A 15,495-nucleotide genomic window follows, 5' to 3' on the forward strand; every position below is an offset into this window, starting at 1 on the left:
GTAGACATGGTGTAGAGATGGTGTAGAGATGGTGTTGACATGATGTAGACATGGTGTAGATATGGTGTAGACATGGTGTAGACATGGTGTAGAGATGGTGTAGAAATAGTGTAGACATGGTGTAGAGATGGTGTAGAGATGGTGTAGAGATGGTGTAGAGATGGTGTTGACATGGTGTTGTAATGGTGTTGTAATGGTGTTGTAATGGTGTTGACATGGTGTACCTGGTCCAAAGGATGACTTTCTCTCCACTTGCTGTCAGTGAAATGTTCTTGGCACAGACGGGAAGTTCTGGAGGAGGACTGGGCCGAGGGGGAGCTGAGGGGGAGGAGGAGTTGGTATTCAGCATACCATCTCTTGCACTCTTCATAGGTGTATTCTTATCTTTCTCACCACTCTTCCCCTTTTCCTTTTCATCACCCTCTTTGTCATCCTCATCATCATCGTCTTCCCCCTCCATGTCCTTCTCAGGAAGAGGAAATGAGGCTTCCCACGATGCAGTCCTCTTATCTGTCAAGACAGGTAAATACCTAAGCCGACGTGACATTTGTTGAAGTGATATCAGGAGCTGATGATGATGATGTCACACACCTGGTTGTGAACTCAAGTCACTTTCTTTCACATCAAGGTTTTTGTCAGCTGAGTCATCATGAACTTGGCTTATCTGGGAGTATAAAGTGTCAAGACTTTTCATGGCTCCGGACACGCCTGATGAGGTCTGAAAAGAGATGAGTCAAGTGGGTGTTACCTAAGGCCCATTTATTATTCATGCAAAGATGGATAAACATATGGACAGAAGCTTTGATCTGTTTCTGGATCTTTTTTGCATTTTGGGGCTGTAATAACTATCGAGACTATGGAACCTACCAAGCCAACCAGTGTCAGAACAGTGAAGTGACCTCTGAACTCAACACAGCCCATTCATGGATGAATCGATTTAACGTAAATGTCAACATAAAAGATGCATGGACATAAAACGGCAAAGTAGAATGTATAAGTTAGAAATGGATGTCCCCATTTACATTCATATGAAAGCATAAAGAAGTTTTTAGGTTAGGCTTACAAATATTAGCAATACATCTGTTTAGATATGGCTGCAACGTGTTCCTAGCGTGCAGTTCTCTGGTAATCTGCATAATTTTCCACTGTCTACATTTAACCAGGACTAGGGTGACCTCCCATTGTGTAGGAGCTGTATGAATTCTGTAGCAGAGTGCTGGGGCTAAAGTAACAAAGGCTACCATCAGTAACACACTACACCACCAGGGACTCAGATCCTGAAGAGTCAGAAATACCCCCCTGCTTAAACCAGGACATGTCCAGACCTATCTCATTTTTCTAGAGAGCATTTGGATGATCTAAGAGAGGACTGGGAGAATGTCATAGGGTCAAATGAAACCAAAATAGAATTTTCTGGTAATAAAACAACTTGTGTTTGTAGAAAGAATACTGAGTTGAATCTGAAGAACACCATGCCTACTGTTTTCCACAGGGGTGGAAAGATTATGCTTTCGGACTTTTTCTGCAAAAGAACTATGACAACTTATTTGTGTAAACAAAAGAACAAACTGGGCCATGAATCGAGAGAGTTGAGGGAAATCCCCTTTCCATCAGCAAAAGCACTCAAGATGAAACTTGGTTGGGTTTTTCAGAATGACAATGATCCAAAATACACTGTCAGGGCAATTCTATTCTATTCATTTAGCAAAAGCTCCAAAGTGACTTCATGTGAGTGTGAGAACAACACAAGCATGAAATCAGACAGTAGAGGACATGATAGGAAGGTGCTGGTGGACTGTTGCAAGACGGGTTGGACGCAAATGTTTTCAGGTAGTGCTACAGGTTTTTTCCCTAACCCCCCATATTCCCCATGTTAAAATACAAATAATAAATCCCACAGCATTTGTTGCAAAGAACTGGACTCATTTCTCCAACTCCTTTGACAAATATAGATTGAGAGCAGAAATGCTGCTTGAACAGCTGAGTTTTCAGCTTAATACCACATCAGGACTCTGTGGATTGGACAGAGTTTAGGCAGGTCGTTCCACCATCATAGAACTACAATGTAAAAGAGTCTGGCTGCTGATTTAGTCCCACGTAGTCATGGTAACGCTCAGGACTGAGGACAGACCAGTGGATCTGGTCCAGCAGTATCAGGACTGAGGATTGACCAATAAGTCAAATGTCTCCTGTCTACCTTCACTCCTTCATCCAGAGCTACACTCCCTCTCCACAGTTACGCTCTCCCAGTGGAAGACACCTAGCGTTACCATGACTACGTGGGACTAAACCACCACCAGACTCTTTTCCTCTGTTGTTCGGATACGGTGAGATACAGTGAGAAGCTCTGTCATCCAGGAGATGGTCAGAGTAGAGCCTGGAAGTGAAGTTGCATTTTCTTTACACAGGTCACAGCGCATTTTGTTTCAGATTAGCACTGGCACTATGTTTAAGCAGTGTCCTGTTTTAGTTGTGTGGGGCCAGTTTTATCTGTTTTATCAGTTAAATGTTGTATTCCCCCACATGTTGTGGGTATCGACAGCAGAATTTGCATTTCAAAAAAACAGAAATTTCCTGTTTGAGTCATTCATCAACAGCATCTGCCTGCTCTTGAGCAAGAGATTTACTAGCGCTGATAATCCTCTTCACCATCATTGATCATGTTTGTGTTTGGTGAAACTGAGCGGTGACCTCCCGCAGTTTATGGTGAAGCCAAGACACAAGTGCCAACCTCACAGCAGTAATAAACATGCTAACAACTTGCTAATAAAATGTAGATTTAATAGGTCACATTTACCTTCATGAATTTCATCTTGAAATTCAGCGTGATTAGGGGAGTGTCCTTTGGATTTACAGGTATCCACCGGCAAGAAGGCTGAGTGTAGCACAAGCGCAGATTTCAGCCAGCTAACAGCACACCTTAGCTTTAGCCTCACTACCTCCATTAACTTGTTAGCTCCAGTTTGCTCTGGGTTAGCTCATAAGGTCTTAGCTACAATGACGCTCACAGCCCTTCTCTCTGCTCCACTTCTTTGCTCATATCTGTATTTTATGGTAGTATCAGCAAATTTATTGGCCGAACATGCTCAAGTAGATAAAAAAAAAAAAAAAAAGTTTACTCAAACTGTCTCACATTGTAGTCGCAGTTTTGGGCCCTTTTAAAATGAATAGTTTTGCATTTTGCTCTCACTCTACTTTCACTAACTTTTCAACTTTGTGTACCTCAAAAAACCAATTCTTCCTACTCCTTCTGCGTTTCTCCTACAAACATATTATACATCTAAACATTGCAAACCCTCTGGGCTTCAACTCAGTCCAAGCATGTAATAGGTGAGACAAACCGATTTTGAGCTATGGCCCTCCAAAGGACCAAAGATCTACTTTTTCTCCCATTTGAATTCCATAATATAAAGCGCAACTGCATTTCCTCACTCCCCTGTTTTTAACTTGCCACCTTTTAAATTGTGTTTACAGTAGGATAACATAAATTATGCCTATATCTTCCACAAAGCCTTCTGCTGCACAAGGTGAAAGAATTATTTGGATATCTCTTATAGTGTTCTCTCAGCGGTGAGGAGTTTGGAGGGTTCACAGAGGTACAGTGCTCCTCTCCACCAAAGTGCCTGTCAGAATTACTGTTGCCAACTCCCCAGTAAAGAAAGTAGCTATTGGCTGTTTTAAAAGTCGCTAGAAGTTACTAAATGACATTATTGCCTAATTTGCATGATTGGCAATTTGCATGTAATGTAATGACCCTGGTAGGAGAGAGTATGAGAGAGAGAATAATATTGTGAGAGAAACAAAAGGTGAGTCAAAACTACCATATGTTTAGTACTATGAATAAACTTTTTCTATTGGTTATTGTTTTTGGCAATCACTTTGACAAATCATTTTGAATACCATTAGACTCACATTGTATAAATCTGCTCTGTCCTAAATGGTAAATGGACTTGTACTTCTATAGCGCTTTTCTAGTCATGCAGACCACCCAAAGCGCTTCACACTACTTGTCACATTCACCCATACACTCATACCCCGACAGGGTATGAGTCGATCCCCCAACTTTCCAGTTGAAGGACAACTGCTCTTCCTCCTGAGGTACAGCCGTCCTGCTTTGTCAAAGGTTGTGTGGAATTGCTAGATGCATGCCCAACCCTCCTCCTTTATCCGGGGTTGCAACTGGCATAGTGACCCAAAAGAGACACTTTGACAGAGTTACATTTATTTATTTTGTAGTTTTCTTATCTATAGCATTTTATCTATGATGCTTCCCTTGGCAAAGTAAATTTTCCCAGCAGAACACAGCATACAGAAAATCCATTTTGCCTGCTTAAATGCTGGACAAGAACAAAGAAAAAAGAAAAAAAAGAATTGCCAGAGTCGTCCATTTCTCTCTCCTGCCAGCACAGAGGTGCTGATGCTTTTATTTCTAGTAGAACAGATTACTCTAACTCCCTGCTCGCTGATCTTTCTTCCAGTTACTCCAGAACTCGGCGGCACGAGTTCTGACAAGAACCACGGGGCGGGAACATGTTACACCTGTTTTAAAATTGCTGCATCGGCTCCCCGTGCGTTTCAGGATTGATTTTTAAGGTTTGTTTAGTCATTTACAAATGTCTTAATGGTCTTGGACTTTCTTACTTATCTGACCTTGTTTTAAGTTAAAAAATGTTAAAACATTTACGTTTTTTTTTTATTGACCTTTATCTATTATATATCATTGTCTTGCCTAATTTTATGACAAATTTTATGTACTTTTTATGTATTTACACATTACTTAGGTTTAATCTTATTGTTCTCATTATTGTTTTACAGTATTGTTGATTTAGGTATTTTATCTTGTGTGTCTTTATTTGATCTTTTTAGCTTCAGTGTTTCTTCTTCCTCATAGGGAACCTCCGTGTCGGGGGCTGCACCTGTTTGACCAACAGGGTCATTGTGGCGGGGTGTTTGTAGGGGTTCTACACTGCAACCATATGGCCGTAGTGTGGACCCCAGTAACTGTATCTCTGTTGGTGATTCCTGGGGCGGCTCCTGACATGGACGGATTCCCCAAATGTTGTTTCCTCACAGCAGTGTCAAGCCAGATATAGAGACAGAATACTGAAGTTATTAGTTGTTATTTTGGCATGAATGGTCATGGAAGGAGGGCTGCACGGTGGCGCAGTGTTAGCACTGTGGCCTCACAGCAAGAAGGTCACTGGTTCGATCCTTGGCTGGTTTGGTCAGTGGCCTTTCTTTGTGGAGTTTGCATGTTCTCCCCGTGTATGCGTGGGTTCTCTCCGGGTTCTCCGGCTTCCTCCCACCATCCAAAGACATGCATGTTAGGTTAATTGGTCACTCTAAATTGCCCCTAGGAATGAGTGTGAGCGTGAGTGGTTGTTCGTCTCTCTGTGTGGCCCTGCGATGGACTGGCGAGCTGTCCAGGGTGTACCCTGCCTGTCGCCCAAAGCCAGCTGGGATACGCTCCAGCTTCCCCGCAACCCTGAATTGGAATAAGCGGTTTGAAAATGAATGAATGAATGAATGAATGAATGGTCATGGAAGGGTTGGGTTGTGTGCCTGTGTGGGTAACGTGTGTGTGTGTTTTTCCAAGTGTGAAAATGTTTTTTATTTTAATGTTTTTAAGCACTTTGATGCTTTTGTATGAAAAGGGTTATTCAAATGAAGTTTGATTTGATTTTGATTTGATAGCAGAATGATTTCACACAGCAGCTGATGTAACAGGAAGAGATCCTTACACTGAACCATAAAGCCAAATAAAAGAATTTGAGTAGAATAAAAACTCCAACAACTTATAAGCCATCTTATTTTAGTGTATGAGGTCTAGAAGTGGACACGCGAGTAGTAACCTCACTCAAATCCAACTATATGGCAAAATGTCCGGTAAGGACACACATGCACAGCCCACGAAGGCAGCGTTTAAACAAATTTAGAACTTCAACACAGGACAAACGCATCACGACTAACGCCAGAAAGAGCAGCACTATAGATAAGTAATTTTGTAACTGATATTTTCAGTATAGTGCATTATTTTACTTTAACACCCCCCTCCTCCCACGTACAAAAAAAAAAAAAAAAGTTGTTACTGTAATGCAGTATCTGATCTTATCTAGCCCCAACACTAGATAAGATCTCAGGATCCACGCAGTTAAAAAAAAACCCCAACTTGTTTATGATCTCTGATTGTTTTGCAGCATAATTTACTCTGACATTTAAAACAATCCGTTTCAGAGCAAGGTGCACAGCCACAACACTGTCTTTCATGTCAGAGACTGCATCTGCAGGGAAACAACACTTAGTTTTATCTGGTCGATCACACCGGTAAGTGCAGAAAGGTTATGATTACAGTTTGTGGCTGATAGATAATCTATTCCTACAGCTGTTTGCTTTTATCCACTGTCTTTTGCCATGCGAGGATGGGAAGTTGTTCAGATCATCAGGTTTGGATTCTTTTGATATCAGGGTGAAGTGACTTTTTTTTAAAAATTGCTCTCAGTAAATTCCAGGGAGAACAGGAATATGAAACGATTCTTTTTGGTAGCTATTCTGCATTTGTTCGCTGTGTATTAGCTCTCACTTGCTTCTTATTTTGTATCCATGGTAGAGTTGTTTTGGTCAAGAACTAACAATTTACTTCCTCCTTTTACTTCTATATCCATCATCTTTCCGGACAAGTTTTGAAAAATCTTTCTTTGAGAGAAAGCCTCTTAATGCAGATTAGCTTCAGCAAAAAGTCTAGAATCCAGCTAGTCTTATTCAAACTTGGCCAGCTGGTGAGCCACCACCTTACAGCATCGAGTATGGAAAAAAGAAGGGAACAATCCTTTGTATTTTAAGTAAAAATAGTCCAGTATATGATCAGGATTGGTTAGAGGCAGACAGAGATGAAGTCCTGTCATGGAAAGGTAATAAAGGCTAGATAAAGAAATAATGTCAGCAGAGAGTCTATTAGATACAAACTACTTCCAGGGGCGGCTGGCAAATAGAGGGCGCCGCCCTCCCAGGCAGCTCCCAGCAGGAAGCATTGTTCATAAGAGTTTTGCAAAAACGTCAAGAAATTGGTGTAAATGGATATATTTTTAACAGAAAAAGTTTTATTTAAAATGTGTTTTTACTGCATGTCTATATGCGTCAGGTCCAGCTTTGGGGCGATCGAAAAATCGCCCTGAGGAGGTGGGGTTTTGCAGCACATTAGCCAATCGCATAATCATATTGCCGGCAAATTTAGCCTATCAGCGTGGTCCAAATAGTTCCCTGAAGGACGACAATTTTATCGCCCCAAGCCTGAATTTATGCAGTTGGATGACACTCAACAGACGCCATTTTTCACACGATTGCACGATGGAAACTGTAGGAACTAGCATTAACTCTGTCAGATCTCTCCTTCAAAACCCATTTGAGAGGAGAACTTTGATGGAGAAGATTCAGATAAAAGAGCTGAACCCGGATCAACCTGACCTCAACATCAGACAGTCAGCAAGCGAGAAGGGAAAACCTTAAACTATGTGAGAGGATTCTCCCATAACTGGTCACCAGAAAGGCTTGGCTAGCTGGATGCAGCTATGCTAACGCTTTATTTTGTTTCCCATGCTTGCTTTTTAAAACGTCTGGGACAGATCCCGCCTGGACCGTTACGGGAGTGAGGGATATGAAGCATCTGTCTGAGAAAATTAAAAAACAGGAAAATACCAGAGCACACATGGACAACTCTGTGAAACTAGCCATGTTGGGAAGGCAGAACATAGCTACGGTCACAGACTGGCGGTGAGGAAACACAATGAGGACGTGGATAAAAACAGACATGTTTTATCCAAAATAATTGACTGTGGTAAGTTTTGTGGCGCTTTTGAGTTGGCCTTGCCTGGACATGATGAGACAGACTCGTCTGAAAACCTCGGTGTTTTATGGGGGCTGGTAGACTTCGTTGCCTCCCTGGATAACGTGCTTGAGGAGCACCTGAAGATGGCGACTGTGTTTAAAGGGACATGGAAGACGGTCCAGAATGAGCTACTGGACTGCATGTTGTCCGTGGTGAGGAGTTACATCGTGGAGGAAGTGAAGAAGGCAGATTGTGTTGCCATTCAAGCCGATTAAACGACTGACATTTCCACCCACTGTCAGCTGGTGCTCGTACTGCGCTACATAGATGGCAGCAAAATACAGGAGCGGTTCTTCGAGTTCATGAACATCCAGAATGCTTCCGCGGACACCATGAGCTCAGCGCTCCTCCAGAGGCTACACACCGTCCTCCAGAGGCTACACACCGTCCTCCAGAGGCTACACACCGTCCTCCAGAGGTTACACACCGTCCTCCAGAGGCTACACACCGTCCTCCAGAGGTTACACACCGTCCTCCAGAGGTTACACACCGTCCTCCAGAGGTTACACACCGTCCTCCAGAGGTTACACACCGTCCTCCAGAGGCTACACACCGTCCTCCAGAGGCTACACACCGTCCTCCAGAGGCTACACACCGTCCTCCAGAGGTTACACACCGTCCTCCAGAGGCTACACACCGTCCTCCAGAGGCTACACACCGTCCTCCAGAGGTTACACACCGTCCTCCAGAGGCTACACACCGTCCTCCAGAGGCTACACACCGTCCTCCAGAGGTTACACACCGTCCTCCAGAGGCTACACACCGTCCTCCAGAGGTTACACACCGTCCTCCAGAGGCTACACACCGTCCTCCAGAGGCTACACACCGTCCTCCAGAGGTTACACACCGTCCTCCAGAGGCTACACACCGTCCTCCAGAGGCTACACACCGTCCTCCAGAGGTTACACACCGTCCTCCAGAGGTTACACACCGTCCTCCAGAGGTTACACACCGTCCTCCAGAGGCTCCACACCGTCCTCCAGAGGTTACACACCGTCCTCCAGAGGTTACACACCGTCCTCCAGAGGTTACACACCGTCCTCCAGAGGTTACACACCGTCCTCCAGAGGTTACACACCGTCCTCCAGAGGTTACACACCGTCCTCCAGAGGTTACACACCGTCATCCAGAGGATACACACCGTCCTCCAGAGGCTACACACCGTCCTCCAGAGACTACACACCGTCCTCCAGAGGCTACACACCGTCCTCCAGAGGTTACACACCATCCTCCAGAGGTTACACACCGTCCTCCAGAGGCTACACACCGTCCTCCAGAGGTTACACACCGTCCTCCAGAGGTTACACACCGTCCTCCAGAGGTTACACACCGTCCTCCAGAGGTTACACACCGTCCTCCAGAGGTTACACACCGTCCTCCAGAGGTTACACACCGTCCTCCAGAGGTTACACACCGTCCTCCAGAGGCTACACACCGTCATCCAGAGGATACACACCGTCCTCCAGAGGCTACACACCGTCCTCCAGAGGCTACACACCGTCCTCCAGAGGCTCCACACCGTCCTCCAGAGGTTACACACCGTCCTCCAGAGGTTACACACCGTCATCCAGAGGATACACACCGTCCTCCAGAGGCTACACACCGTCCTCCAGAGGATACACACCGTCCTCCAGAGGTTACACACCGTCCTCCAGAGGTTACACACCGTCATCCAGAGGTTACACACCGTCCTCCAGAGGCTACACACCGTCCTCCAGAGGCTACACACCGTCCTCCAGAGGTTACACACCGTCATCCAGAGGCTACACACCGTCCTCCAGAGGCTCCACACCGTCCTCCAGAGGTTACACACCGTCCTCCAGAGGTTACACACCGTCCTCCAGAGGCTCCACACCGTCCTCCAGAGGCTCCACACCGTCCTCCAGAGGCTCCACACCGTCCTCCAGAGGCTCCACACCGTCCTCCAGAGGCTACACACCGTCCTCCAGAGGTTACACACCGTCCTCCAGAGGTTACACACCGTCCTCCAGAGGCTCCACACCGTCCTCCAGAGGCTCCACACCGTCCTCCAGAGGTTACACACCGTCCTCCAGAGGCTCCACACCGTCCTCCAGAGGTTACACACCGTCCTCCAGAGGCTACACACCGTCCTCCAGAGGCTACACACCGTCCTCCAGAGGCTACACACCGTCCTCCAGAGGTTACACACCGTCCTCCAGAGGTTACACACCGTCCTCCAGAGGCTACACACCGTCCTCCAGAGGCTACACACCGTCCTCCAGAGGCTCCACACCGTCCTCCAGAGACTACACACCGTCCTCCAGAGGTTACACACCGTCCTCCAGAGGCTACACACCGTCCTCCAGAGGTTACACACCGTCCTCCAGAGGTTACACACCGTCCTCCAGAGGCTACACACCGTCCTCCAGAGGTTACACACCGTCCTCCAGAGGCTACACACCGTCCTCCAGAGGTTACACACCGTCCTCCAGAGGTTACACACCGTCCTCCAGAGGCTACACACCGTCCTCCAGAGGCTACACACCGTCCTCCAGAGGTTACACACCGTCCTCCAGAGGTTACACACCGTCCTCCAGAGGCTACACACCGTCCTCCAGAGGTTACACACCGTCCTCCAGAGGTTACACACCGTCCTCCAGAGGCTACACACCGTCCTCCAGAGGCTACACACCGTCCTCCAGAGGCTACACACCGTCCTCCAGAGGCTACACACCGTCCTCCAGAGGTTACACACCGTCCTCCAGAGGTTACACACCGTCCTCCAGAGGCTACACACCGTCCTCCAGAGGTTACACACCGTCCTCCAGAGGCTACACACCGTCCTCCAGAGGCTCCACACCGTCCTCCAGAGGCTACACACCGTCCTCCAGAGGCTACACACCGTCCTCCAGAGGTTACACACCGTCCTCCAGAGGTTACACACCGTCCTCCAGAGGCTACACACCGTCCTCCAGAGGCTACACACCGTCCTCCAGAGGCTACACACCGTCCTCCAGAGGCTACACACCGTCCTCCAGAGGTTACACACCGTCCTCCAGAGGTTACACACCGTCCTCCAGAGGCTACACACCGTCCTCCAGAGGCTACACACCGTCCTCCCAGACGGACAGAAGGCCAGACTTATTGCCAGGCATATGGCCAGTAATGATTCATTCCGTCCACTGCTACGCACATCAGCTGAACCTAATCATGCAGCAGGCAACATCCTACAACATACACATGACATGGAGATGACCTGATGGTGGCACAACCTCCCATCTCTGCTGACATATGTTTGGTTGAATTGTTTTTGGAGGAATCAAATGATTTAATCGGTCCAGTTTCCGGGTTCCATTGTTCATTATTCTATGTTTAAATCATTATTACTAAATGTGTTGGAAATTCAAAGAGCTTCAGTAAGGTTAAGGTGAGCTAGTGTTAACTATCTTTAGCTTACACCTGAAGCACTTTATTCCCATACTTCCTGTCATTAGGGCTTCGGGAGAATATTTATGTGCCATATTGTTTAGCACAATAACATTTGAATTGAAATGAACTTGTTTTCTTTTCAGTTCCACACTTGCAGAATGCAAACACTGATAGTTGAATAGAGCAGATCATAGACATCACTGTTTATTATAGTTCATATTTTAGACATAATTGTAAGCAAATATATTTATGATTTGTATAAAATACTTCTGTTTAAAATCGACCTCTATGATGACGACCAACCTGGGCAGAAATGTTCCCTTGCCCGGACGCGGGTTACCGGGACCCCCCTCTGGAGCCAGGCCTGGAGGTGGGGTACGAGAGCGTCTGGTGGCCGGGCCTTCGCCCATGGGGCCCGGTCGGGCTCAGCCCGAAAGGGTTACATGGGCCCCACCTCCCGTGGGCTCACCATCTGCGGGAGGAGCCGTAGGGGTCGGGTGCAGTGTGAGCTGGGGGGCAGCAAGGGGCGGGGACCCTGGCGGTCCGATCCCCAGCTGCAGAAGCTGGCTCTAGGGACGTGGAACGTCACCTCTCTGGTGGGGAAGGAGCCTGAGCTTGTGCGCGAGGTTGAGCGGTTCCGGCTAGATATAGTTGGACTCACCTCGACGCATGGCTTGGGCTCTGGAACCAGAACCCTCCAGAGGGGCTGGACCTTCTTCCACTCTGGAGTTGCTCATGGTGGGAGGCGCCGAGCAGGTGTGGGCATTCTCATCAGCCCCCAGCTTGGTGCCTGCACGTTGGGGTTTACCCCGGTGGATGAAAGGGTAGTTTCCCTCCGCCTCCGGGTGGGGGGACGGGTCCTGACTGTTGTCTGTGCTTATGCACCGAACAGCAGTTCAGAGTACCCACCCTTTCTGGGGTCCTTGGGGGGAGTGCTGGAGGGTGCTCCTTCTGGGGACTCCATTGTTCTGCTGGGGGACTTCAATGCTCACGTGGGCAATGACAGTGAGACCTGGAGGGGAGTGATTGGGAGGCATGGTCCCCCCCCTCTGAACCCAAATGGTGTTTTGTTATTGGACTTCTGTGCTCGCCATGGATTGTCCATAACGAACACCATGTTCCAGCATAAGAGTGTCCATATGTACACCTGGCATCAGGATTCCCTGGGCCGCAGTTCAATGATCGACTTTGTAGTCGTATCGTCGGACCTGCGGCCACATGCCTTGGACACTCGGGTGAAGGGGGGGCGGAGCTTCAACTGATCACCACCTGGTGGTGAGTTGGCTCAGATGGTGGGGGAGGACGCCGGTCAGATCTGGCAGACCCAAACGTGTTGTGAGGGTCTGCTGGGAACGTCTGGCTGAGTCCCCCGTCAGAGCGAGCTTCAACTCCCACCTTCAGCAGAGCTTCGAACATGTCCCGAGTGAGGCGGGGGACATTGAGTCCGAATGGGCTGTGTTCCGTGCCTCTATTGCTGAGGCGGCCGGCCGGAGCTGTGGCTGTAAGGTCGTTGGTGCCTGTCGTGGCGGTAATCCCAGGACTCGTTGGTGGACACCAGCAGTGAGGGATGCCGTCAAGCTGAAGGAGTCCTATCGGGCCTTCTTGGCCTGTGGGACTCTGGAGGCAGCTGATGGGTACCGACGGGCTAAGCGGCATGCGGGTTCGGCGAGGCCATGGAGAAAGACTTCCGGACGGCTTCGAGGAGATTCTGGTCCACCATCCGGCGGCTCAGGAGGGGGAAGCAGTGCTCCATCAACACTGTGTACAGTGGAGGTGGGAGCTGCTGACCTCAACTCAGGACGTAGTGGTTCGGTGGAAGGAATACTTCGAAGACCTCCTCAATCCTACCAACACGTCTTCCGATGAGGAAGCAGAGCTGGCGGACTCAGGGGTGGACTCTCCTATCTCTGGGGCTGAAGTCGCTGAGGTGGTCGAAAAGCTCCTTGGCGGCAAGGCCCCGGGGGTGGACGAGATCCGCCCGGAGTTCCTTAAGGCTCTGGATGCTGTGGAGCTGTCCTGGCTGACACGCCTCTGCAGCATCGCGTGGACATCGGGGGCAGTACCGCTGGATTGGCAGACTGGGGTGGTGGTCCCCCTTTTTAAGAAGGGGGACCGGAGGGTGTGTTCCAATTACAGGGGAATCACACTCCTCAGCCTCCCTGGTAAGGTCTATTCAGGGGTCCTGGAGAGGAGGGTCCGCCGGATAGTTGAATCCCGGATTGAGGAGGAGCAGTGTGGTTTTCGTCCTGGTCGCGGAACAGTGGACCAGCTCTATACCCTCTTTGGGGTCCTGGAGGGGGCATGGGAGTTTGCCCAACCAGTCTACATGTGTTTTGTGGACCTGGAGAAGGCATTCGACCGTGTCCCCCGGGGGCTCCTGTGGGGGGTACTCCGGGAGTATGGGGTACCGGACCCCCTTGTACGAGCTGTCCGGTCCCTGTACGACAGGTGTCAGAGCTTGGTCCGCATTGCCGGTAGTAAGTCGGATTTGTTTCCGGTGAGGGTTGGACTCCGCCAAGGCTGCCCTTTATCACCGATTCTGTTCATAACTTATATGGACAGAATTTCTAGGTGCAGCCGAGGTGTTGAGGGGATCCGACTTGGTGGCCTCAGGATTGGGTCCCTGCTTTTTGCAGATGACGTGGTCCTGTTGGCTTCATCTGGTCGTGATCTCCAGCTCTCACTTGAGCGATTCGCGGCCGAGTGTGAAGCGGCTGGGATGAGAATCAGCACCTCCAAATCTGAGACCATGGTCCTCAGCCGGAATAGGGTGGATTGCCCTCTCCGGGTCGGGAGTCAGGTCCTGCCTCAAGTGGAGGAGTTTAAATATCTCGGGGTCTTGTTCACGAGTGAGGGAAGGATGGAGCGCGAGATTGACAGACGGATCGGTGCGGCGTCTGCAGTAATGCGGACTCTGCGCCGGTCTGTCGTGGTGAAGAAGGAACTGAGCCAGAAGGCGAAGCTCTCCATTTACCAGTCGATCTACGTTCCTACCCTCACCTATGGTCATGAGCTGTGGGTCGTGACCGAAAGAACGAGATCTCGTATACAGGCGGCTGAAATGGGTTTCCTCCGCAGGGTGGCCGGGCTCTCCCTTAGAGATAGGGTGAGGAGCTCGGTCATCCGGGAGGAGATCAGAGTAGAGCCGCTGCTCCTCCGCATCGAGAGGAACCAGTTGAGGTGGCTCGGGCATCTGGTCAGGATGCCTCCTGGACCTCCCTGGTGAGGTGTTCCAGGCACGTCCCTCTGGGAGGAGACCCCGGGGAAGACCCAGGACACGCTGGACGGATTATATCTCTCAGCTGGCCTGGGAACGCCTTGGGATCCCCCCGCAGAGTTGGCAAATGTGGCTGGGGAGAGGGAAGTCTGGGCTTCCCTGCTTAGGCTGCTGCCCCCGCGACCCGACTCCGGATAAGCGGCAGAAGATGGATGGATGGATGGATGGATGGACTTTTGTTTAAAATGGAACACAATTAATAAGCCATTTTCCTTTTAAAGATGACTGAAACCTGGATCAGGACCGACAGTCAGTTCCAACTGAACAAGATCGAGGCCATAGAAACTCAACACATCATTTTTACTTACTCCACGAATGGTGATGCTGTTTTTAGAAAAAGTCTTTAGTGGTACGACAAAAATAAAGTACCCTCTTTTTTTCCCCAACTTCTTCATGCAAATAAATACTTTTTCTCTGTCTTACTACAAGAAATGTCATATAACACAATTTACAAGACTAAAGTTAAACACTGCCACATACCTGGTTGATATGGCATTGAGAACAACTCTTCCTCCTGTGTCTGCGAATCTTTGCATTGTGACAGAAACATGGCCAATCTTTAGCCAACCAATCACAGTCCTGGAAACATAAACAGTCGCTATCAACCAATCACAGTCCTGGAAACATAAATAGTTTTTATTCAACCAATCACAGTAGACGGTAGAAAAAAAAAACGAACCACCTTGTAGTTTCTGTGGGAATCCATCTTCCTTTTTTGGCGCCGGCTTGTTATTGGTTGGATCTTGTGCCCTTCTTCTTCCTCTTCCAGCTCTGGTAGTGTCACCTCCTCAAAGCCTCCACTGGCCCCACCCCCTGACATCTGGCCAACGCCTTCTCCACTTTCTGGTTCCTCTGGCCAATGAGCCTCTTCAAACTGTGCTGGGCGGGCTGGTGGTGGACGGAGCTCATCAAAAAAAAAACAAAATTCAGCTTGCAGGTGGGTGTG

At 48.6% G+C, this 15,495-nt stretch overlaps 1 protein-coding gene across 1 annotated transcript; it reads right to left on the minus strand.

Annotated features, from left to right (window-relative positions):
* Nucleotides 1-224: 224 nt before the first annotated feature.
* On the minus strand, nucleotides 225-15,489 carry LOC306774266 (uncharacterized protein; the record flags this gene model as incomplete). Its single annotated transcript, XM_079264264.1, has 5 exons — nucleotides 15,232-15,489; nucleotides 15,030-15,128; nucleotides 592-718; nucleotides 394-510; nucleotides 225-318 (listed from the first exon to the last, which is right to left on the minus strand). Coding segments are annotated over exons 1-5 (575 nt in total), but the record flags the coding sequence as incomplete, so codon positions are not given.
* Between the last annotated feature and the right edge of the window lie 6 nt (nucleotides 15,490-15,495).

The sequence above is a fragment of the Telmatherina bonti genome (genome assembly GCF_933228915.1).
Source record: "Telmatherina bonti genome assembly, contig: scaffold_222, whole genome shotgun sequence".
Classification (NCBI taxonomy): domain Eukaryota; kingdom Metazoa; phylum Chordata; class Actinopteri; order Atheriniformes; family Telmatherinidae; genus Telmatherina; species Telmatherina bonti.